This window comes from Drosophila guanche, unplaced genomic scaffold, assembly GCF_900245975.1.
Source record: "Drosophila guanche unplaced genomic scaffold, DGUA_6, whole genome shotgun sequence".
Classification (NCBI taxonomy): Eukaryota; Metazoa; Arthropoda; class Insecta; order Diptera; family Drosophilidae; genus Drosophila; species Drosophila guanche.
This window is the reverse complement of record NW_022995747.1, coordinates 6,473,047-6,497,482: the sequence shown is the minus strand read 5'-3', so window position 1 is coordinate 6,497,482 and position 24,436 is coordinate 6,473,047. Positions and strand designations below refer to the sequence as shown.

The window sequence follows — 24,436 nt, the reverse complement described above, 5'->3', positions numbered from 1 at the left end:
GGAGGGATCTCCCTGCTTGGCGCTCGACTAATTGCGGATGTTCTACTCGCATCGATCGCATGCCGAGCAGTCACTATCATCGCTGATCATTATCGATCACTTTAATACGCAGATGTAAACATGAAAATAACGACCAACAATATCCATAATCTCCTCCTGGTTCATCTGGTTGATTGATAACCCACTGATCCATAAAACTGCAGTTACCCGCTGCTTACTCGTTGCTCATTGCATAACTCCGGATGAAAGACCCAATCAAGATCATTTTCATTTGCATCTCGCCATCGTTTGCTCTCTGGCTTAAGGTTCGTCCTTTCGCAGTCGCCTCTGTTTGATCTCTGCCTCTGCGTAGGCTTACACTTCCCGGTCCAGCACTAGCACCAGCACTAGCACCAGCCTCAGCACTGGCTCCGACTTCCAGCTTCAATTGTAATGACAATCACGTTCCTCCGACTGAAGCATCGCTCATCCCAGCAGCAATCATCATCTGCCGCTGAGATCTCAAATCCGGCGAGAGGTTTGTTTGCTAATGTGCGAAGACCGACTCGAGGATCGCGTGGGTCGACTCTGTCTCCACAGAGGAGAGAAGAGGGAGATTTTTGCAACAAGCAACAAAGTTGCAGCAGCAGCAGCAGCAGCAGCAGCAAGTTGCTGATTATCTCATCTTTCGTGATTAGAGCAGCCTCTGAAATAAACTTTATGGGGCAGAGGCAGATTCAGAGGCAGAGGCAGCAGCAGAAGAATACGAAATAGTATCCAGCTGCTCCGCTTTTCCAATTGTCCCGCATGACGACGCCGAATTCGAGTCTGCATTGAGTCGGCGGAAAATGGAAAAGCAATTGAAAAGCCACAGAATCCCAGTGATAAAGCCACAGTCCATTTTGCCATTGGTGCGGTGCAAATTATCACGCTGAATGCGAATGAAATATTCGAGGCATCCTGTTTCGATCAACGACCGATCGAAGAACGAAAGGAAGGAACTGAGGAGATGTTAAAGAGGGGCTTCCAGCGGGGATCCGATCCATTTTATTGCCGCCTTGATTTATGCAACATTTTCCGCAATAAAAATGCCAACGACTTGAAGAATTATTACATCATCACGTAATGGGCCTTGGATCTGGACGAGGTTGAGGCCTTTACTTCGCTCCACTCCACTCTGCTCCCCTCACTGCCCTGCCCTGCCTACGCCTTGGACTGGGCGCCACGCCCGCCACCAAATTGCCCTCCGATGCAGGAGCCACTGGACTCTTGTCTCCTCCAGTCGTACTCCCCGCACTCCGCTTTGACTTCACTCTTTCGCGCTGTCATAAATCAGTCGCTTGCCTCAAGTTGCCGCAAGAGGCAGAGACAGAGCCAGAGGCATTAAATACTCGTACTCTCCGCTCAAATTGCTGGCCACGACAGCAACAGCAACAACAATGCCTATGTTAAGTGTCGTGTCATCCTCAAAGATCCATCATAGCCACAGCCACAGCCACAGACATAGCCATAGACACAGCAGATCTGCAGCGCTGAGAAATTTGCCTGGCACGTGTCCATCATGGCAAGTGGCAACGAAATTCCGAGAGAGTGGGAGTGGAAGGTGTTAGAGTGTGCGGAGAATACCTCCAGATAGAAGATGTTGTAATAACCTGGCCAAATTAGGGCTGTCTACGGGAAACGTGGGGGAGTGCAGCGATTACATCATGCCTGTCCAGGCACTTGTGTTCCCATCCACCGATGCCTGATCCCTGATCCTCCTCCGACTGCCCCTCGATGGTCATTCTCCGAATGGCCCATTGTGCAGAGACACCAAACACGGAAGTCGGAGCGTGTGCACTCCCCAAATGCCCATTTAATATAATTTCTATTATTTTTGCTGCCGACTGCCGACTGCCACAAGGTGACAGTTACAATGCAGAAACAATATACAACAACTCCTAGTGCCATCTCCTCATCCCGATCCCGATCCCGATCCCGATGCCTCTCCCTCCACAACCCACTCCAACGGATGGCTGGACAACGAAAGAGTTCTGAGTGGAGATCGGAATGGAATGGCACAGCCAGTCCCACAGTCGCAATCGTCGCAATGATCATCATAATCGTGATCGTTTTCGGGCTCGGGATCGGACTCCGACTCCGACTCTGTCCTCTGTCCTCTGTCCTCGGGGATCCATTTTTGGCATGCGTTCGGCAGCGAACACTTCCTGTGCCTGTGGGAAACATGCGACATGTTCTCAACGATCTCTCTTTGCCCTCCTCCTAGACTTGTTCCTTGTCCATCCATCCACCCACACAGAGTCCATAGAAGTCCGTTTGTAAATATTTTGGAACCCATTCACATAAATCAATTAGCCAAGTGTAACAGTTTCGGCTCGGGATGCCTCAGATATGTGGAATATATGGGTTGGGTGGGAGCAATGGGTGGGTTTTGGTGTTGCCACCGTTTGTTCCTCTCTCCTCGTGGGTTTCAGTTGCATGCAGCAGGCGAAGCGGCCATAAATTTGGAAGGCGATGCCCCTTTTGTGTAGCTGCAAATGGCAGCGGAACCTCAAGATTAACTTCTGCTGCTCTGAGGATGTGGAAATTTGTGCAAATTGATGAGAATATAAGTGGAAAATATTGGGAGTGGAGCAGCAGGTAGGCCCAAGATCGGTTTTCCAGAGCCCAAAACGAAACTTAGAGGAGGAAAAGCGGTCAGGCCAACGATCTGTTTGCTTTGTCAAGAGCCGCGTTGGGGGAAATTGATGAAAATTGCGCCAATTTACCGGTTCGCACACCCGCAAGATGCGAATCTCGTCCAGGCAGTTTATCAAGTTCGCAACTCCACTTGCTGCCCATTCTGCCCAGGAAGAACCCAGCACGGACTCCTCCTCAAGGTCGCTCCCGCCGAGGCAGGTGCAAGACGGACCAGACCAAAGCAGAACCAGATGGAACCAGAGAAGGAGTAGCAGCAGGAGAACAGGTGTTGCCTCCATTGACAGTTGCCTTGATTGGTTTGTGTTGCATGTCGCACGCCTCGTGCTGGCTCCCCAAGTACTGCTCCTCCTCCACATCGACATCCACATCGACATCCACATCGACATCCACATCGACATCCACATCGACATCCACAGCCACAGCCAGATCTGGCACACCCCTTCATTTGTAGAGACATAACTGGAGAAGACAACTGCATTTTGGGATGCGGCCAAGGAAGCCCCGAGAGTTGGCCACTTGGCAATCTGGTGTGCCAGCGCCCAGAGCAAATATTGAGAGAATAGGGAGGAGATCCCCCTGCCATCCCATCTTCATAACTTGCTGAGCGTCGTCGCTAATCGCAGACTCTGGGATTGTAAATTAAAAGTGGAAGCATCGGCGACATGGAGATTGCATCACCGTTGCCCGCTGCCCGTTGCCAGCTGCCATGTGTCCGGCATTCAGCTGTCCATTGGGGAATTTGAGGAATTGATGAGGCGAATATGAAACCGTCAATTTGCGTAGCGATCGTACGTCCATTGGTCCATTGGTCCATTGGTGGATGGAAGGTGGACACTCGGGGAAACTCTCCCATGCACCCCAAGAAGGAGATTCTCTCAGAGGAACTTTCGAATCCCTCTGAATATGGATGCAACAATCGAATGGATGGCACCTATGCGTGCCCATAATTCACATGGTGGATGCTCCTTCCAATCCTCCTCCAAGACCAAGACCAAATCCAACTCCAACTCCAACTCCGACAGAGGCAAAGCAGGAGCAAAAACGCCAGCAATTAGAAGCAGAAGCTGCCGATGGCTGTTGGCTGTTGGTCGGTGATTGAGTTGCAGCTCAGGTGGTGTCTCTGCAGCTCCATCGCTCCATCGCTCCTTTCGCGGCTGTAATTGATGGCGAGACGCGGGCCTTCAGGGGAAGAGTGGAGCAGGGAGCGGCGTGTGGCGGGTGGCGGGTGGGGAGCTGCGACCAACGGCAACGGCTTCAAACAGGAAAATTCATATTACGAAAAAACTGCATCGCTTAAGTGTCATTATTGGGACCAGAATTTCAACAAGTCGCTGCCGTTGTCGTGTCTTCAGATGCAGATGGACAAGGGGAAGGGGCTGCAGGGGAGCAGCTGAAGATGGAGCTGGCAACTTTCACCGCGCTCAGAATTCCTGTGTGCACTCCGAGCCACCGATCAGAGTCTCCGAGACTCCGAGACAGAAGAACAAGAAAGACCCTGAGTCGGAGTCGAAGCTAGAGCCAGACATCGGTCAATCTTCCTTCCCCATCCCCATCCCCATCCCCACTGCCACTTCCAGTCCCCAGCCTCCGAGGTGCGCCAATATCCGCTGGCCGCAATCAACACCTCCGCACCGCCCACCGCCCCTCGCAGCACCACAGCGAGGTGGAGCCATCAGTCAACATCAACCTTCGCCGCTCTACTGCCACTTGGGTCTGTGGCTTTTCTTATCTCTGGCAGCCTCCCCCGCCACAGACACTGCCACAACTAACCCCTTTCCCCTTCCATTTCCCCTCCCTCTTCCTAATCCATTCCACTTGTTGTTTTTACACCTTGCTCGTTTTTGTGTGTCGAATGGATCCAAACTTGGAGTCGAGTTTACTCTCCGAATACAACTCCAATGCCGATGCCGATGCCGATGGAGTACGAGGCTCCGACATTGTCGCCGGCTAAGGGCGTTAACTGGGTTAAACGCTCGTTGACAGTTTTATGCCAGAGCTGAGACGAAGCCACGCCACACCACAGCCAAGACCACGACCAAGAGACAGTCAGTCAGTCAGTGGCACAGACCAAACGAGACACTTATTAAGAGTGAAAATTCTGATAGAATGAGTTTTTCTTCTGCATAGAAAGCTGCAATTAGAAAGACCCAAAGGGCACGAGGAGAAGAAGAATGGTGGAGCAGAGGAGAGAAGAGGAAAGAACCATTGAAAAGTGAAACAAAACAAATCAAATGCGGAGAAATGAGAAGAATGGAAAGGAGAGGTCGTTACCATACTCCATACTCCACTCCAAGTACGAATCCGAATCAGAGTCATCAAGTTCGTCGCTTGAGTCTTTCGTTCCTCTTCTTCTGATTCGGATTCGGGTTCGGATTCAGTCTCCGATTCGGGTCATCGAGTGACGGACTGCAGCTGGCGCCTCTCTGATGGCCACTTTCATTATGCGTGCGATGCATATCGCCAATTAGGGGTCGATGGGTGTCGGAGATTCCTCCACTCTGCACTGGGGATAGTCTGCCAAATGGAGAAACTTCTGCCAGAAGATGAGAGTGCAGATTGATGACGCACATTTGTATCTTTGCGTGCCATCGCAATCCTTTCCCCGAAATTCACGCACTGCATTCCCAGTGAAAGTAAACGAATCTCTGAGTGCCATGTCGGACTCTGCCGGGGAGTGTTGCTCCACTTCTAATGAGCAATTGGAGGAAACAATTGAAGAAAGAGACGAATAAGCGAACTGCAAGAGTGAACTTCTGTCGATTGATTGCCGGAAACATAAACAGCGATCGCTGTTCAGCTCCTGCTCCTGCCTCAACCCAGACAATGACTTCCATTGGGGAATCGGAATGGGAATGGGACTGGGACTGGGCCACGCGGCAATCAGCAGACAAGCAGAGCAGCATCTGGGAGCTGGGAGCTTGGAGCTTGGAGAATGTGCGAAAATCGAAAGGAAATCTGCATGTCACTCAATTGGGCGGAGAGTGGAGCGACAGACAGCACCGCTGAGTGGTTTCCCTCTGTTTGCTCTGCAAACGAACCACCGACCCCCGGGGTTGTCGTCGCACCATCACTTTCGGCGCTGTTTGGCCCAGTTTTCTCCTCTGCCACGGATCCAGAATGCAAACAAATATTTGAATATCGAAGTGACACAGAAACCAGAGCACAGAACACAGAACACAGAACATGGCCCCAATCGAACGATGGTCCATTCTGGTGCTTGGGGACTTCCTCCTAACGGTCGAGTGTTTGATATATCTCTAAGCCATCCGTTCTAAGCCACTGGCCTTGATAAGAGGCCAACAAACTCCACACCTCACACGAGAGAGAGAGAGAGAGAGAGAGAGAGAACTGTAAATGTAAACTCTGTCCGACAACTTTTGGGCAGAGATTATTCCGAATTAATTCCTGGGAACTTCATAATTTTGGCAACGATCGCGGCAGGCGATAGCAATTAGAGCAAAACTCTGCCAGCTCAAATTACTCAATCATAATCCGCCTCAGAGAAGAGTTCAGAGTTCTGTCTGGAACTGGAATGGCCCAATCGATCCCTGGCCATCAGCAGAACCTTAGAGGTTGGGGGACTTTTCATTCACACGCCAGTTCAAGTCCAAGAGCTAAGGCAAAGCCCGAATCCGAATCCGAATCCGAGTCAGAGCGGATGGCGATTGCAGACTTCCTATTCCCAAAGCTTTTCCGAAAGACACAATTTATATAATTTCCTTATCAGATTGATTGCCGCTGCTCATTGTTGGAATAAATTGTACGAGTCCGTAGTCCGTACGTAATTCCCTCAGCCTCAGAGGCGTTAATCGAACGCGGAGGGGCGTCAATTATGGCCACAAAAGCGACAAAAGTCCCTCTCCATCCAGTTCCATCCCATCCCATTGTAAATCGCCAGAGAATCGGAGTCGAATTCGAATCATCATCCACATCATTGCAACTGTCGTAATCGAATGCGGTGGAAGCTGCAACGGAACTGAACTCCATGGTGGAAAATGGTGGAAAAGTGCGACGAGTGCAGTTCGTTGTGCTTTCGATGATGGCGGGGCATTATTTAATTGCATTATGTGACGGACCCCCCGCCTTTCCTTGTGGCGCAACTGCTGACAGATGAAGCTGTTGCATAAATGCTCCAACTTGATAGTGGGATGCCCTGCAAAGTCTCATGGGTAAGCGGAGAGTACCTATGCCCACAATCAGTGACCCCATTCGCCACAGCTTGAGACTCTGATTCCCCCACTCCGAGTCGATTGTTATCGCGCACCTAATTAGGCGTGCGCTGAGGCTGAGGCTGAGGCTGAGGCTGAGGTAATGCTCATCGTGTGGAGATACTCGCACCAGTAGTCTGATGCGTACACGTAGTTCTTGGTTCTTGTTGTAGTTACAACTTTGGTCATTAGAAAGCTGCAAGGTTCCAGCCAGCTCTCAGCTCTCAGCTCTCATCTATAGGGCCATTTTGATGGGGACTCTCTTCGTGAATGATCAAAGCACCTGCAGCTGCAAATGAACTCTGCCTTTGGTTTTACCTCTACCACGAGGCACAACCTGCTGTGAGACTTCAATTTGGCATTATTCAGTGCAATTCAATGCTGAAGCTGCGTGTCAGGCAATCGCATTAGAAAATCATTTGCCTCGACTGTTATAATTGCATTTTATTACTTCCGACAAGAACACGAATCACAGAGGGCCCAGACCAAGACGCAGAGCTGGTCCCAGGCCCTCGGCTGAGGCAATGTCTCTGGCTGTGGCTGTGCGAGAAAAGCTTCTGCTGAAGAAAGTTGTCAGCAAAGAGAATTGTCGACACGACAAGAGAGCTGCCTAAGAGAGGCTCGGCATTAGCTGTCTGCCTTTTACCGGTTTACTTCGCCAAAGAGCGCCACAGAGCAGAGCCACAGCAGTGGCCGTGGCAGTGGCCGTGGCAGAGGCAACATTAGTTAGTCGATGCTGTTATTGCCACTGCCACTGCCACTGCTGCTTCTGCTTCTGCTTCCGTCGACGCCAACGCCAACGCCGGCTTCAACAACGACTTTGGCTCTCGCTTTGGAGCTGGATCTGGCTCTGACGTTGGCTCCCAGCTTGAAAACGTTTTCCGCGGCCTTCGCAGCCAGCATTCAGTGTCAAGGTGCTCGAACTGGCAGTCGTAGTCGCAGTCGCAGTGGCAAACGCAAACGCAAACGCTGAAGTCATAGAAGCTAACGAACTCTGTCATTTCCCCCAGCATCTGGAATTCTGGCTTCAGTCTCCAGTCGCAGTCGTAGTCGCAGTCGCAGTCGCAGTCACAGTCGAGGTCGAAGTCACATAAGAACGTTTACCCAAAACATATGCTAGGCAGTTAGGCGCTCCACTTTCGACAGTGCAGACGGTGAGCGCTCGAGCGGTTCGACGGTTCCAAAGTTTCGACCACCTTTTTCGGTTCAGCGAACAAACAAACGACAACAAAAAAAGTTTAAAACAAACAAAATACCAGACGAGAGGAAAGGAATTAAATAACAATTAATGAACCAATTCGTGCGTGTCCTTAAATACTGAAACGATCCCTTAACACACAAGTGCATTCGATATTTTGATTGAAAAGGTAAACCCAAAAAGTGTTTGAAAAACTGTCGACAATTCGAGAATATTTTTGCATGTTACGCGCGATTGACATTGAATGGTCGAGGTCGAGCGTGGCCTGACAAGGTGTCAATTGTCAGCCAAACAGGATGTCCACATGTCCATCAATTAAACGAAAATGGTCAACGGATCATTAGAGAAAGCTCTGGGTGAATGTCAGTTCTGTTTGATGCTGAGCGAACAAGCAACATTCAACTGGAAACAGCAAACAGCAAACAGCGCACAGCCTGAAAAGATGTCACATTAGTTTCCAGTTTTCAAGATAAACCCCAAGAAGAAGGCATTTTTGCCATGCCGGAAGCGTGCAAGACGGAGAGAACTCGTCAACTCCCAAATGTGCAGAATTCTGCAGGCAATTAACTTTTGCCTGGTCAAGTCTTTTGAGTGGTTCTCTTCAACTTCAGCTGCAGCTTCTCTTTCTGCAGTTATTTTTTTGTTGTGTTGCTGTTCATTTACCCACTTGGGATCGGGATCGGGATCCTGGTGGCCGGTGTGATTTGGGTCAGGCAACGGTTCGATGCGACAATTTAATGGCAATTAGTTGGAGCTCAGAGCTCAAGACTTGAATGTCAAACCATGTAGAACTTTCGCTGCATTTTCGATAAAGACGTTCCCCATTGACATTAGAATCGAGAGCCAGAAGCAACATTTCTGACTGACAAATCTGAGGGGTCTACGTGCCCTGTGGGTCTGATTTGCCTATTACGCCACGAGCAGTAGGTAAACGATGCCCTAAGCTGCATTTTACTGTGCCCCAGAGCTGCTCATTAATATGCTCGTGATGTGTGTGTGATGTGTTTCATGATCTGGATGAAATGCTTTCACAGTTAGAGCTGCTCTTCTTCGTTGATTTCGGTGGCATGTTCGGGCATGAAGCGTGAGTCTCAAGCTCTCATGTTCTCCCCAGAGTTTACTCTCTTTTCTGTTACATTTTATTTTCTTTCATTTCATTTTCTTGATTTGTATTTGTATTTATACATGAGTGTGTCTATGGATTGGGTGAATAGATTATGTTTTCGAACGGCTTTCAAATTGGTGCGGTTAATTTGCCGTTAGGTCTGCTTCGGGGGCCATGAAATGAAAAGTTTTTCGGTGAAGATTTTCCCTCATTCTTCCAGTTGAGATGTCTTTTGATTTACCGCATCAAATGGAAACAAGTTTGTGGGCCGCGCCACACTGCGCCACGCCATGGAAGATCTTTTGATATTTGAGAAATTTCACTGGCCATTAATTGAAGATTTGTCGCTAACTTTGAGCAATTTTTCGCGGCCAACACAAAACCAAAAAAAAACGTATTTCTATAGAAAATAACTCCGAGGTGACCCACATTGTGGCCGGCCGTGTGCTGTTCCATGCAACAAGGCAGTCAAGTCCGCCGCCATCCAGTCGAGAAGTCGACTCCTTCTGCCCGCTGCCAATGGCCAGCGGGTGCAGTTTTCAAATTGCCAGCCATGAAATGAAGATAGCCCGGTCGGGTATTGGTAGTCGCCAGGCTGGTTGTACGTACCTGTATCTATGTCTCTATGTTCTATGTATCTGGCTTGGCTGCCAGTTGCCAGTTGCCAGTTGCCAGTTGGCAGAGCGGTGTGGTTGCCTCCATCTGTGGCTTCCACACATGCCTTACAGTTACATTGAGGTGCGCTTCAATTGAGATAAGCTTGCGGTTGGCAGTTATGTCATTCGACTGGCATTTCCCTGGCACACTTTTCCAAGAGCCCACATCCAGCCAGCAGCAGGCAATAGCCAACCAGTCGCACAGCGGAAAGTGGAAATGTTCTGCCAGCTCATTCAGCCGTTGATCAGCGTTTTAATTAAGAGAAACAACACGTTGGACACACTGTGCCGAATTGGTGTCATAAAAGTGTTTTATTGGCACCCTGACAGACGGACAGTGGGATTAGCCCGAATATTGAACCAGATCCGGTGCCGGAAAGCCAGGCTCTCAGCTGCTGTCACTTTTCTCTATAGAATCATTCATTAAGCGACGTTGCCCCCCCCCCCCCCCCCCCCCCCCCCCCCCCCCCCCCCATTTGAGTGGGGCAACACACCACAAACAGCGCAAAGAGCGCAGCAACAAGGCCAAGACAGCATTCGAGACTCTGTTTCAGACTCTACTCCACTCGTACTCCTCGCACTTGTGGCTGCTGATTGCAAGTGGAAGTCACAAGAGTCGAGTAATTAGAATGTTTTTCCCATTGAAGGAATTCCTGTAGACACAGCGGCACGCGGCGACTCATTCCATTGCCTCGGCCATGTCAATGACCAGAGACCATGAAAATTGATTTGCAGCCAGACAATTGCATAATCGTTGATTATGAGGTACTGCAAACTGGCTGCAGCTGGTCGGGAGTCCGCGATCTGAAGTCGAATTCGATTAGTGCGGAAATCAATCGCAGCATGTGGAAAACTCCACGCTCCACACAGATCAAAACTCGGCGCAGAACTCTGAGCTGAGCTAGAGTGCAGAGCTCTGTGATTTAACGCATATTACTCGTAATGCATTTTCCATGCCGCCGAAGAGAAAGAACCGCAAAAGCCACTAACGATGCAGCAACTACCAGCAGCAGCAGCAGCAGCCATGCAACATTTGTGTTCTGCTCGTATCGATCGCATTGTGATCAGGGGGCCCCCAATCAGAATTCCTCTTGACCATTTCGGCTTACAGCTTTGGGTTTAAGTTCGTTCTTTGGCCTGGAAGCACCTCGTCTTCAGCTGCTGGTTACTAACTAACTCGCCGAGTATCTTTCGGCTTCCTGTGCGTGCGTTCGGCTAAGTGGCATTATTTTAATTCCTGGGCCTGTGCGTGCCACAGCCACTAGCCACTAAAGTCCAAAGCGAAACCCGCAGAAGCCGATGCCCTGCCTTGGCATCGGGGGATCATCAACCAAATCGATTTTGCATCTATTTCATTGCAATTAATCAAAGGCAAAGCATTTCGTGATGGTGGGCGTTGCAGGCCACCGACCACTTACACAGTAGCAGAATAGCACAAGTTGCAGTTGCAGTTGCAATAGCCGTAAGATAGTGGCTGATGGCTGATGGCTGGTGGCTGGTGGCGCTGCTGCTACTGCTGCTGCTGCTGCTGGGCCAACATTAAACCCATTATTAAAGCTTAACTGTAACTGCTGGTGCAATTAATCATGAGATAAGCATGAGAGTGGGAAACCAGGCAGTCGGTGGTAGCGGTGGCGGTGGAGGCAGCCGGGGCACACACTGAAATGCTAATTAAAAACCAAGCTACCAAAACACAACTCTTTTTTTCCCTCCAACTTGCAGCAACTTCAACAGCAGCAAAGGAGGAGAAGCAGAAGCAGAAACAGAACTTGCTGCAGTGGCAAGAACAGCAAATGCAACTACAGCTACGGTCAATGACAAAGAAACGAGTCAGCATGATGATGAAGACAACGACCAAGACGACATGTTGCCTGGTGTTGGTTGCCTTAATGCTGCTGGTGGACAGCTCGGTGGCGGCACGCAAGCTTCTGCCCAAGCGGCCGGTGAAACCGTTGAAGACATTTCCGCGCAACAATGCCACACCAATACCAGCCGCAGGGGCACTCACAGCAGCAACAGTGGGAGCCGCAACATTGAACGGAAGCGAGCTACCAAAACCGTTGACGCTGCAATCCGACGAACCAGCGGAAGCGATTGTCGCATCGCCACCTGGAGCCCCATCGGCATCAGCCTCAGAATCGGCATTGGCATCGGCATCGGCATCGGCATCTGTAGCTGCAGCATCACCTGCCAATGCAGAGACCAAAGCCGATGATCTTGCCAGCCAGACCCCAACCGCAACACCTTCAGGCTCCGGCCTGATCGATGAGGACTGCGAGCCGGATATGATTGGCTTCGAGCTTATAACAGGGTAAGTGTCACCAGGGCAGAACCATAAATCTTAATACCGGGCAATTAGTTGCCCAAGGGGGAACAGACATCCACGTAGACTCCAGCATCCAGCCAGCGAGGAGGCATAAATTAGGCGAGACTTATAGGATGGGATGACAGTGTGTTGGTTCCCTGTTAACACATCGTAAAAAAATATCACACGAGGGTTGTCAGAGTAATCTAAAGGTTTGTGTTTACAAAATTCCATGAAAATATTATCCAACTAACAAGATAAAAGATGCGATTAAACAATAAAGCAATTGGTTTAATTGTTCCCAGATATGGTTAGCGTTGGCCTTTGTTGGGGCAATGAACTCACATTTAAAAGCAATTAAACGAGATATAAATAATTTCTTTAATTGGTTTAACTTTTAAACTATAGAAAAGAGTATCTTTTGGTGTATTTTTCAACCCAAAAGAATGTCAAAAGAATGTAACAACTTGAACAGTTTGTTCCCATTTGGTAAAGCTCGCGGCAAACCCGAACCGAACCGTGATCTAAATACATAATTCAACCATCTGCTTCGAGAGAGAGAGATTCCCCCCATAGGGGAAGATTGGATTCAATTTATAAATATTATTTAAAAAACACTTCAACCCACCCACTTGAGGAGGGACTTCAAAGAGAGAGAGAGAGAGAGAGAGAGAGAGAGAAAAACCTGTTGCTGCATGAATTTATGTGCGTTACTTTCCGCCTAATCCCCGATACCAACCCATTCCATTTCATTCCATTCCGAACTCGAATGGGCTATAGGTTCGTGCTATCGGCGCCATCGAGGCAACTGGAAACGCTGCCCGGCACCCTCATGCTGACCGACTGCCTGGAGGCCTGCCAGGCCAATGAATCTTGCAGCTCGGTTAATTATGAGACGGGCCTGTGTGTCATGTTCCGCAGCACAGCCGATCAGTTGCCAGGTGAGTACCGAGTGGGCCACAATCTGCACCACGATCTATTGCTTAAAGCTTGCATGTTAAATGTTCTATAATAAATGTGAACTCCGGCATCTTCCACACCCACAAACACAGGTTCACTTTCGCGCTCCCAGTATCCCGTTTTCACCGTAAACGCACAGAAATCCTGCTTCGGAGTGCGACCCTGCTCGAAGGCCTGGTGCATTGATCGCGTACAGGGCTACCGGCTGCCGGAGCGAGCCAAGGCCAGCCAGAGCGTGGCCACGAGGCGCGACTGCATCGAGCTATGCCTGGGCGAGACGGAGTTCACCTGTCGGTAAGTGCTTGAATCCCGTTACACCGAGCGAGCAGTGTACCCACACCCAAGCCAACTCATTCATCTGCCACCCTCTTGTGCCACTCTCTTGTATCCCTCTTCAACTATCCAACTCTGCATCTGCCTCTTGCTTGCGACTCTTCTTTTGCGACTCTTCTTTTGCGACTCTTGTGAAGATCGGCCAACTATTATGCGCACTCTGGCCTGTGCGAGCTCTCGGACATGGATCGCATTACGCTGTCGGACGAGGCGAACATCGCGGCCTACGATGGCGCCGACTATCTGGAGAATAACTGCGCCGAGGAGCCCAGCAAGCTGTGTGAGTTCAAGCGGATCTCGGGTCGCATTCTGAAGACCGTCGACTCGGTGCATCAGAATGTGCAGAGCATCGACGACTGTCGCGACCTCTGCCTGACTGCCCCGTTCCGCTGCCACTCCTACGACTACAACGAGACCGGTGAGCATGTCTGCCGCCTCTCGCACCACAGTCGCGCCACCCTGACGGATCTCTCGGAGCCCTATCTGAGCATTGAAGAGGCAGCCACTTACGAGCAGTCTGCCTGCTATAATGTATCCATCGATTGCCGCTCTGGCGAAATGATCACAAAGATTCGCACCTCCAAGCTGTTCGACGGCAAGGTCTATGCCAAGGGAGCCCCCAAATCCTGTGCCGTCAACGTGAACAACTCTCTGGAGTTCGATCTGAAGATGCGTTACAACGACCTCGAGTGCAATGTCCGCCAGAGTGCCTACGGCCGCTATATGAACGACATTGTCATCCAGCATCATGACATGATTGTCACCTCCTCCGATCTGGGCCTGGCCGTCTCCTGCCAGTACGATCTGACCAACAAGACGGTGGTGAACAATGTGGACCTGGGCGTAACCGGCGAGATCGAGTCGACGCTGAGCGAGGAAATCATTGTCGATTCCCCGAATGTCATCATGAAGATCACCGCACGTGATGGCAGCGACATGAAGCGCATCGCCGAGGTGGGAGACCCGCTCGCCCTCCGTTTCGAGATCGTCGACGCGAACAGTCCGTACGAGATATTTGTGCGGGAACTGGTGGCCATGGACGGGACGGACAGTGCCGAAATCACGCTGATCGATGCCAACGGCTGTCCCACGGACCAGTACATAATGAGTGCCATGCAGAAGATGGCCAGCAATCGCAAGGTGCTGCTCTCACAGTTCGACGCCTTCAAGTTCCCCTCCTCGGAGCTGGTGCAGTTCCGCGCCCTGGTCACGCCCTGCATACCGCGCTGCGAACCGGTTATCTGCGACAACGATGAGAACGGAGAACTCAAGAGTCTGCTATCCTACGGTCGGCGCAAGCGCTCAGTGCTGAATGGCACCGATGGCGGTAAGTAAACGGTTCTCTGTGTGCCAGGGATGGCTGTCACCGCAACGCCACCACACCACGCCGACAGTGACCTTTCTGCAGCTATGCTCCCCCATCCACCCGAGTTGGATCACCAACTCGCAGGGGGAAGTGGATAATTGCGCACAACATTGCGAAATGCAGCACCACTCTAAGAGCGGGCACTCGGTGTTGCTGTCTTGCTGTGGCACTCCATCCCTGGTTGCTGTTTGCACTGCAGCTGCGGCTCCCAGAAAACATATTTCATTTCTTGTTTCTTCTCTCTCTCTCTCTCTCTCTCTTTTGTGGTGGCTCTTTGCCATTCTTTCCCCCTGCTTTCTTTTCTCTCTTTCTCTCTCTGTCTTCTGCTACCCATTCACAGTGGAGCTGGAGCTGGCCATTAAGTCGGAACGCCAAAAACGTGATGTGAGTCATCAGCCGGCCGCAACCGATGAGAACATTTTGCTGGTGCAATCGATACAAATCACCGATAAGTTCGCCTTCAATGGCGCCGATTCAGGCGGCAGCAGCAACGGCAACGGCATCGGCGCAGGGCTGGCCACCGATGGACTGGCCAAATTGCAACTGGAACTGGGCACCAAATCGGACACTTGCATAAATGGTTATGGTAAGTTCCAGTTCACTCTCTGGGCAGAGAGCGTAGCACAGTGGCGATCTCGAATCCGGGGTCTGGGGTCTGGGGCCTGGGGTCTGGACTCTGGGGCTCTTGGGTCTGTGGTCTGGGGCTCTATCTGGGGGTATCGCCGAGCGTGGCGAATTGATTTGCGCTAATCGCGTGCCGTCGCGCCATCTAGCCAGCCGCTCCGAATAGAGCACTAGACTGCGGCTCCGATGTGCCGACTGAGTGCCCAGCTAATTAAATAAGCTCGTAAATTCTCCTCAACTCATTTTACAACTCTATTACCAACACACACTCAAAAACAATCCCATTTGTGTGCGCCTGTACAGGTTTCATAATTGCCGGAGCACTTTTCCTGCTCCTCCAGCTGACGGTCATCGCTGTATGGGACAATATGCAGAAGCGCGCGTTACACAAGCGGTAAAGCGGAGAGGCAGGAGTATGAGTGTGCAATCGAATCCCAGAAACAACGTCCAACAACAGCAGAGAGGCAAGACTGCAATACTGCATTTGCCTTTCCATAGCAAACGTGAAGAAGAAACGAAGGAATGAAGGAATGAAGGAATGAAGAGAGGAAGAACTAGCATGAAATTCTACTTAGCTCAAAACTTAGCACCGCTCATAATCTAGTTAGTAGATGTACGAGAACGAACGAAACGAGAGCCAGGCGAGGCCGCGCCCTTCCCCCAGCATCCGAATGTGGCAGCAACATTGAGCTGGACTCCTCTGTGAACTGGAAGATGAAACCTAGACAAATGGCAACTGGATCGAGGGAAGGGCCACGGCCCGTACCCGGCTTCGTCCCCGTCCCACAGCTCCCTGCTGTAGCTTAATATTTATACTTTACTTATATGCCCATGCCCATATATCATTTAGGAGTCCCCGTACCCCCACCCCCCCTTTCTATAAGACTTACCGCTATAAGACTACTCTGAACGTGTCGACATACTATCAGCTTAAGACTCGTAAAAAGCTCCTTAGTCCGTAGTGCGAACGAACCATTCAAACCTCTCAAGCGAGCACCGAACTGACGACTTCCTCCTCCCTCCCACACACTGGCCAATTGCTCGTTTAAGAGGTTTGACTGTCTGCTAATACTTAAATACTTAACTTAACTTAATGCTCATATATATGCTAGATCTAAACGAACACAACACAGATACACAAACAAAAACAAAACACATTAAACATTAAACATAAACATTAAACAAACACACACAAGAATAGGAAAGAGAAACAAAAATATGTAAGAAGAGACAAAACTTCAGATGCTATAAAAGGTAAATAAACGTATTAGAAAGATACTCGTTTGCATTTCGCTTTTATTTTGGTTTCCTTTGGGGGCTGCCTTTGCTGCGGAACACAAAATTTGCCCGTCAATGTCAATGCCAATTGATTGACTGTGTGTCTGTCTGTCGGTTGGGTTGGTCAGCCGCTGCCATCTTTGCATTGGTTTTTGCTGGCCTAACAAGGCCAAGCTCAACCTCAACCTCAAGCCATGGCCATGATTGTTGGTTTTGGCATAATCAACGTTGATACAAATCAATCAAGAGCAGCGTTTAGCCTTCCTCTGCTCGCCCGCAATCGAATGGGGAATGGGAATGGGAATGCCATACGATGCCACACTTACCAGGTGGAAATGGAAAATTGGCCAAGTGAAACCGAACTGAGCCAGGCCAAAAGCAAACTAAACCAAACTGAACTGAACTGAACTCCGCTTAAAGCCAACCAAAGTGTAGCTGCAGTAAAAGTGACAAACTAATGGGGCGAGGAAAAGAAGGCTACGAATCGCAGGTAAACGTAAACAACTTCATTAACTTGATTTCACCTACATTTCGGATTGGAGGTGGAGCAGAAGGTTTCCATGGCATGGAAAGGGCGAGCAATAGGTAATGGAATTGCTTGGAAAACATTCTTTTGGAATGCTAAATTCTACGTTCCTTTGGCAAGTGGAAAATGTTTATTGAAAGATTGCAAGAATGCACGAAATAGCCTTGAGGAATTCCCAACCGCAGCCATTGAAAATGGAACCTCTTTATCACCTCTGCGAGTATTTATGTGTCTGGCAAGTGATTCGAATAATTTTTGAAGAAATTCCTGTGTGCAGCTCTCTCCAGAGAGATTTCAATTTGAAGCAATCTTCATCTCCCATTGCCATAATTTTTTTCGGCATAATTATTACTGATTTTCTATCAAAGCAGCCCAAAGATGGCAGTCGCAAAGAATGGCAGCGACCAACAGCAGATGGTAGGTAGCCGCCAGAGGAAACAATTTGAAAGGAAATGTTTAACATTATCTGGAATCTGATGCTTTGAACTCCTTGCGGCGAGTGGGCAAACATGAACATGAAAAGTTGCCAAGTCAAATGCCGTCACTGACATGGCCATCCAAATTTAGACAAAGCCTCAGAGATGGCCTCCAGAGGAGGCTCTTCTTTAGTATTTACTACGTTTTTTTGTTGTTGTTTGTTTTTCTAATACTGCTCCTCCTGCTGCTGCTGCTGCTGCTGCTGGTCTTTGGCATAGCGAAAGTCTTTGGACACTTTCCGTGCTTGGACTTCAGCCTCGATCAGAAGGAGGCAGCCGTTTGTTTGTCTGTCTCTTCTATATTTTTGTCACTGCTGGATGCTGTATGCTGTGTGCTGTGTGGACTGGGGGGGACTGCGGTACGCATAACATAAATTCTGCAATGCGTATTTCAAAAATTGCCAACATTCGATGACAAGAGACGGTGGCGTGGCGGCGACTCCAACGGCTCCACCAGCGGCTCTGGTTGCTCCTCCAGTGGCGGCGTGTCGTGCGCTCTTATAAGGAGCCGTACAGAGGCCCTGGCCATTCAGTTGTCCGCTGGGCAAATGTTTATGTCAAACGCGCAGCAAATAAAGTGCTCGGCTTGACAATGTCCGCGGCAATGTCAACAGCGACAACGACGACCATGAGCTGGGCCATCGCTAGATGGCGGCGTCTAAGCCAACAGTCCAGTCGGCCACAGGCCACAGGCCACCGGCCACCGTCCACGGGCCCTTGGGGACCAATCTGGGTGGGTAGCAGTTTTCTTTTTTGTACCTGCCACGGTCAATCCTGCCACTGCCACTGTTTGCTGGCTCTTTTCATAATTTTTATGAATTGCCCAGACAATGGCCTGACGGAAATGCAACTGAAAAAACATTTGCAATCCCAACCCCAGAACAAGAATGTATGGATCCAACCAATACCCTTCCCCTCTTGGCATGGGTAAGGCATAATTGATAAGAATTAGAAAATAACGCCACTTGCTGTGATCACGCACGCGGAGGCAATACCCGAAACGAGCAGCAGATCTTCGGAATAAGATCGATATGGAGGCTGGTTCGAGGCTGCTGCTGGCTGCTGGCTGCTGGCTGATGGCTGCTAGCTAGCTGGTAGCTGGATCGTTAGTGGCCTTGCGGTTCTTTGGCATGGAGAATGCATTTCTTGGATTGATTTCCGCACTAATCGAATTGATTTTCAGCTCGACTTGGAGTTCGTGTCTCTGCAGCTTGCTTATAATCAACGATTATGCAATTGTCTGGCTGCTGGCAAATCGATTTCCATGCCCGAGCAGGGGTCTCCGTCGCAGTCTCCGTCTGTGTCTGCTTTTGCACCCTGGTCATTGACATGGTCGTGTCATTAGCGAAACCACCGGAATGAGTCGCGTGCCTCTTGCAATACCGTTTTTCCTCTCCTCACACATTTGATAGATAAAGAAAAAACAAACACACTCGCACATACCTTTGAGGGGCGTGAAGAGTCCGAGTCTCGGTCTCAGATGGGAATTCTAATTACTCGATTTCTTGTTGACTTCACTGACTTACATGAGCAAGAAACAAGCAACATGGCAAACCGAACAGCGCTCTGGGCTTTGGTTAAGCGAGATTCGCAGTTTGCCGTAAAATGTCCGTTTGCCCCACTCAAATTACAATTTAATGTTGTGGGTCAGTCGCCTTAGTGGGGCAATAAACAAAGTTCCAGTCGATGCAGAGGTCCCACTGCCAGCGCCATGCCATTCCCACTCCCGGCGGATCGGGATCCTGGTTTAAGCCACATAAATTGGCTCCAACTGCAGCAGCAGCCAAATGTTCATTTGATTGTGTGGCTGCGCGCGAGGCCAGAGGGAGGTTCCATAGAAAAGAGTTTTCTTTTTCTTTTTTTTTTTTGTAGTTCTCAATTGCTGTGCGCGGTGCGCATTTGGATCCAAATTCAAATTCAGCCTGAGATTCGGATTCGGATTCGGAACCGAATTCAGGTTCGATTCGGGCGATTTATTTAGGCAAATAAACAAATGGCATGTGCAGAGTGTTAATTTATCAAGTCGACGGCGCACAGCTTTGGAAATAAGTGCGCGAAATTCACTTGGCAACGGTGCATTCAGCGTCTCAGATGCACAGATCCCTAGATGCGGCTGTCGGTTGGCATATTTATGGCCCGGCTGCTCATTTTGTCAGCCCAAAGTGCCTGCCATATATCAGGGGCGCATATCTCATTACTTTGTGATATTGCCAATGCATTTTGTCTGACCCAATAGACACCCACAAATAATGAAAAGGACGCGCGGATAAACTCGCACTCGAACTCGTACTCGTGGAGGAAAGATTTGCCATTAAGCAAACTTGATTTCTCCCAAAAGCCACAAGGAATGTGCGCAAAGAAAAGCAAAAGAGTGCAGCTCAATGCATTCATTGCCATCTACAAAGATATATGGCCAGTTCTATATGTTTTCATTAAGATAATGGATAGCCCGGGCCGCAACCTCTGCTAATGGAAACAATAGACTTAAGCGCACAAACTTTCTCAGGTTAACAATGGGGACATCTCATGTACCTACGGCGTCTGAATAGTTTCAGCATAATCAGAGCCATCAAAGTTTGCATAGGAAAATTCTCAGAGTATGTTGGAGATGGCATTACGTAGAGGCTTGATAGATTTACATTTAAATGTGCTGAAAGACAAACACACACTTCAAAGGAAACTCTTGCTAGATCAAAGCAAACTAATGAAACTTCCCACTTTAATTAGTTTCAGTTTCTTCTCCCTATTGAGTCCATTGAGTTTCCCCCAAACAGTTATCAAAATAACTCGATGAAAAATGAAGTTTTCATGGCATTCATGGAGAGCGGAGCGCACAGTAAACCTCAAAACACAATTGAGAGCAACAAATTGGTCATTTAAGAACTTTGGGAGGTCCATGTTACCCCATCGCAGCCACAACAAATTAAATGAATTTCCCCATAATTTATTGTGGATCTTTAGGCTTCATTAAAATGCTGCCCCAGCCATGACTCAACTGTGTCTGGCCGTGCCGTAAATGAACACGGCCCCAATAGATCACTCGCAGGCAAAAGATCTCGTTGGTGCCCCTGCCGCTGCCACTGCCTGTGCCAGGCATATTGATGAGGCTGCAGCGGAGGCTGTGGGGGGGAGGAGGGAGAACTCTTCTGGAGATGCTGTAATCGCACATCGAAGCTGGAGAGATGGGTTCAGAGAACCCTTTTGATGGTCCGGGCACGTATGGCACAAATTTGTCAGCTCGTTGAGGCCTGGGGCTAGGCGAAGCAGAAAGAAAGAAAGGAAAGTGAATTATCTATAAACGATGCAAATATCGTTGTTATTGTTCAAATGCCAAGCGACTGGGGGAATGTTAAGGCTTTTGCCGAAGGTTTTTGTATTCGTTTGGTGGAAATATATCAATGGCAACCGCAGGGCGAGAAAATGGTAATAGATGGCCTTTGTTTGCCAAGGTGAATGCCACGCAGAGTCGCAAGCCGCACATCAATTGTTCAATCTTTATTGGCCGCTTTTCAATTCGAAGGCAGTTTTATGAGCCAACAAACGACAACGACGACTGCGACTGCGACTGCGACGACAGCAACAAAGCGAAAGTTTTTCCTGTCCTCCTGCGTTAGATGCTGCTGCTGAGGCTCAGGCTGCTGCTGGGTGGCATAAATTACAAAATCAGTTAGACAAATTGTTGTGAAAATGCTCGAGAGAGACGATGACGATGACGATGACGACGACTTCTACGATGATGATGACGAGTCGTAGTCAACGACTCTCGTTGATAATCTGCACAACTCTGGCTCTCTGCTCGCTGGCTAATTGTCTGCAATTGTTTCATAACCGTTGCCTGACCCCCAGCCAAGTGACCCAAATCTTCTGGCCATCCAGCCGCATCCAAATGGTCAACAGCGAACTCCCGACCGTCGGATGGATGGATGGATGGAAAGAGACTCCAACTCTCCATCTATTTCCCCCAACTCCCAGATTTTTCTTCGTGGAATGAGAATTGAATTTTCTTTTCTTTCGCTGACTGAGATTTTGTCATTCCGCGTGTGCGGGCCCCAAGTCTATGCAAAAGTTAATTCTCTCGGGGTTCTGCGCATTTGGGAAATGTGTCTGCCAGAAGATGAGCAACAGAAAACAAACAAATCTGGAAAAAGAATAATAATAAATGAACAACAACAGAAAAACAAACAAAAAAAAAGCGGCTAAACCTTTTCCGGGCAGTGAGAAATTTTCAGAGTTTTGTCGCACGAAATAGCAACGGTTCAACGGTTCCACAGGCCGTTGTCGAACTGGCAGATGACACGGCGTACCGGAGACATTCACCCATCCCCATCCACATCCCATGCCATGCCATGCCATGCCATGGAATACCATGTCATACCATCCCATCGCTGAGGCAAAAGCAATTGCGAATCTATTTTTGCTTTCTCTGCAGCAGGAGCTAGGGATGTGGTCGGGGTTGCTCCATGCCTCAGATCCTCTTCATCTTTTAGTTGGGGCACGTACGCCGCATGTCAGTCTAATTTGCTGACATGATTATGATTTTGCTGCTGGCTGCTGGCTGCTGGCTGCTGCTGTTGCTCCTAGCCCTGGTCAAGATCAAGAGCCACAGGCAAAGCCAAAGACGAGGCCTAGATGTCGGCAAGTGAATGGCATTGCCTCATATGTCCGACTGCCGACGAGATGGGGCTGACCAATTTGGTGGGTTGACAGAGAGCAGGATGAGCGAGTGGATCCAAACTGCAGCAGCAACCCTCTCCGCTCCCTCCTGGCCACGACAGATCCGATCCGATCCGATCCCAGCGATGTGCTCTGCTTTAGTCCGTTCTGATCTGTTGGCCTCCTGCTGTTTTGTTTGTTTGATTCTGCGCGGATTGATGTCGGCGGGGCCCATGTTGCCGGTTCTGGCATCAGAATGCAAACATTTTGAACCATTTTCAGGTCGGACTTGGGGCGGAAGTCGCTGACACATGTGCCGCTGCCGACTTGGGCGTGACATAGTTGCATTTATTAATGCAAATATTCCGTTTAGCTGCGCATTCCGCGGATATGAAAATGCATAACCGTTCGTAACCCCAACCCCTGTCGTCGCACTCGCTCCCCGAATCGATCGTTCTCTTCCATCGAAGGCCGCGCAACAACAAATTCGACCGCTCTCAGCCATCTCTCAGAGAGTTGGAGAATGACAGACAATGGGAGAGCAGCAGCTCAGTCGACGCCAGCAGCAGCAGCAGCAGCGACGCTTGCTATTTCTCTTCGAAAACCTGCTCTTAAAATCACACTCTTCGGTGCTCTTAACGAACTTTCCACAGCACAGGGCGAAGCTTTTCCGGCACCTGAAGCTCCACGACTTGGGGCTCAGTTCTGGTTCTTCAACTCCGCTTGTCGGAAGTAATAAAATGCAATTATAACAGTCGAGGCAAATGATTTTCAGATGCCACAGCCGCGGCCATTGCCAGCCACGGAATCGCACTGCATAATGCCATAATGCCAAATTGAAGTCTCTCAGCGGGCAAAGGCATTTCCAGGTGCCGCAGGTGCATTGATCATTCCAGAAGAGAGTCCATCAAGCGAGGGGAGCACCACGAGCGGTGCTCTTCGGGGAAGCCGTATAGATGAGAGCTGAGAGCTGAGAGCTGGCTGGAACCTTGCAGCTTTCTAATGACCAAAGTTGTAACTACAACAAGAACCAAGAACTACGTGTACGCATCAGACTACTGGTGCGAGTATCTCCACACGATGAGCATTACCTCAGCCTCAGCCTCAGCCTCAGCCTCAGCGCACGCCTAATTAGGTGCGCGATAACAATCGACTCGGAGTGGGGGAATCAGAGTCTCAAGCTGTGGCGAATGGGGTCACTGATTGTCGGCATAGGTACTCTCCGCTTACCCATGAGACTTTGCAGGGCATCCCACTATCAAGTTGGAGCATTTATGCAACAGCTTCATCTGTCAGCAGTTGCGCGGAAAGGAAAGGCGGGGGGTCCGTCACATAATGCAATTAAATAATGCCCCGCCATCATCGAAAGCACAACGAACTGCACTCGTCGCACTTTTCCACCATTTTCCACCATGGAGTTCAGTTCCGTTGCAGCGTCCACCGCATTCGATTACGACAGTTGCAATGATGTGGATGATGATTCGAATTCGACTCCGATTCTCTGGCGATTTACAATGGGATGGGATGGAACTGGATGGAGAGGGACTTTTGTCGCTTTTGTGGCCATAATTGACGCCCTCCGCGTTCGATTAACGCCTCTGAGGCTGAGGGAATTACGTACGGACTACGGACTCGTACAATTTATTCCAACAATGAGCAGCGGCAATCAATCTGATAAGGAAATTATATAAATTGTGTCTTTCGGAAAAGCTTTGGGAATAGGAAGTCTGCAATCGCCATCCGCTCTGACTCGGATTCGGATTCGGATTCGGGCTTTGCCTTAGCTCTTGGACTTGAACTGGCGTGTGAATGAAAAGTCCCCCAACCTCTAAGGTTCTGCTGATGGCCAGGGATCGATTGGGCCATTCCAGTTGCAGACAGAACTCTGAACTCTTCTCTGAGGCGGATTCTGATTGAGTAATTGGAGCTGGCAGAGTTTTGCTCTAATTGCTATCGCCTGCCGCGATCGTTGCCAAAATTATGAAGTTCCCAGGAATTAATTCGGAATAATCTCTGCCCAAAGGTTGTCGGACAGAGTTTACATTTACAGTTCTCTCTCTCTCTCTCTC

The 24,436-nt window shown here is 49.5% G+C and overlaps 1 protein-coding gene across 1 annotated transcript; it reads left to right on the top strand.

Moving 5' to 3' along the window:
* Positions 1-7,810: 7,810 nt before the first annotated feature.
* On the top strand, positions 7,811-16,603 carry LOC117583397. Its single transcript, XM_034271681.1, has 7 exons — positions 7,811-8,254; positions 11,569-12,157; positions 12,932-13,092; positions 13,204-13,405; positions 13,582-14,771; positions 15,151-15,396; positions 15,738-16,603. Exons 2-7 carry the CDS (start codon positions 11,640-11,642, stop codon positions 15,830-15,832), a joined length of 2,412 nt encoding a protein of 803 aa, XP_034127572.1. The 5' UTR covers positions 7,811-8,254; positions 11,569-11,639; the 3' UTR covers positions 15,833-16,603.
* Positions 16,604-24,436: the final 7,833 nt, after the last annotated feature.

Bases quoted from the DNA above. Each gene is read 5' to 3' on its own strand.
- LOC117583397 (XM_034271681.1), top strand. From the start codon at position 11,640: ATGCAACTACAGCTACGGTCAATGACAAAGAAACGAGTCAGCATGATG. The intron at 12,158-12,931 runs GTAAGTGTCACC...AATGGGCTATAG, and splicing joins GGCTTCGAGCTTATAACAGG to GTTCGTGCTATCGGCGCCAT. The intron at 13,093-13,203 runs GTGAGTACCGAG...CCACAAACACAG, and splicing joins CACAGCCGATCAGTTGCCAG to GTTCACTTTCGCGCTCCCAG.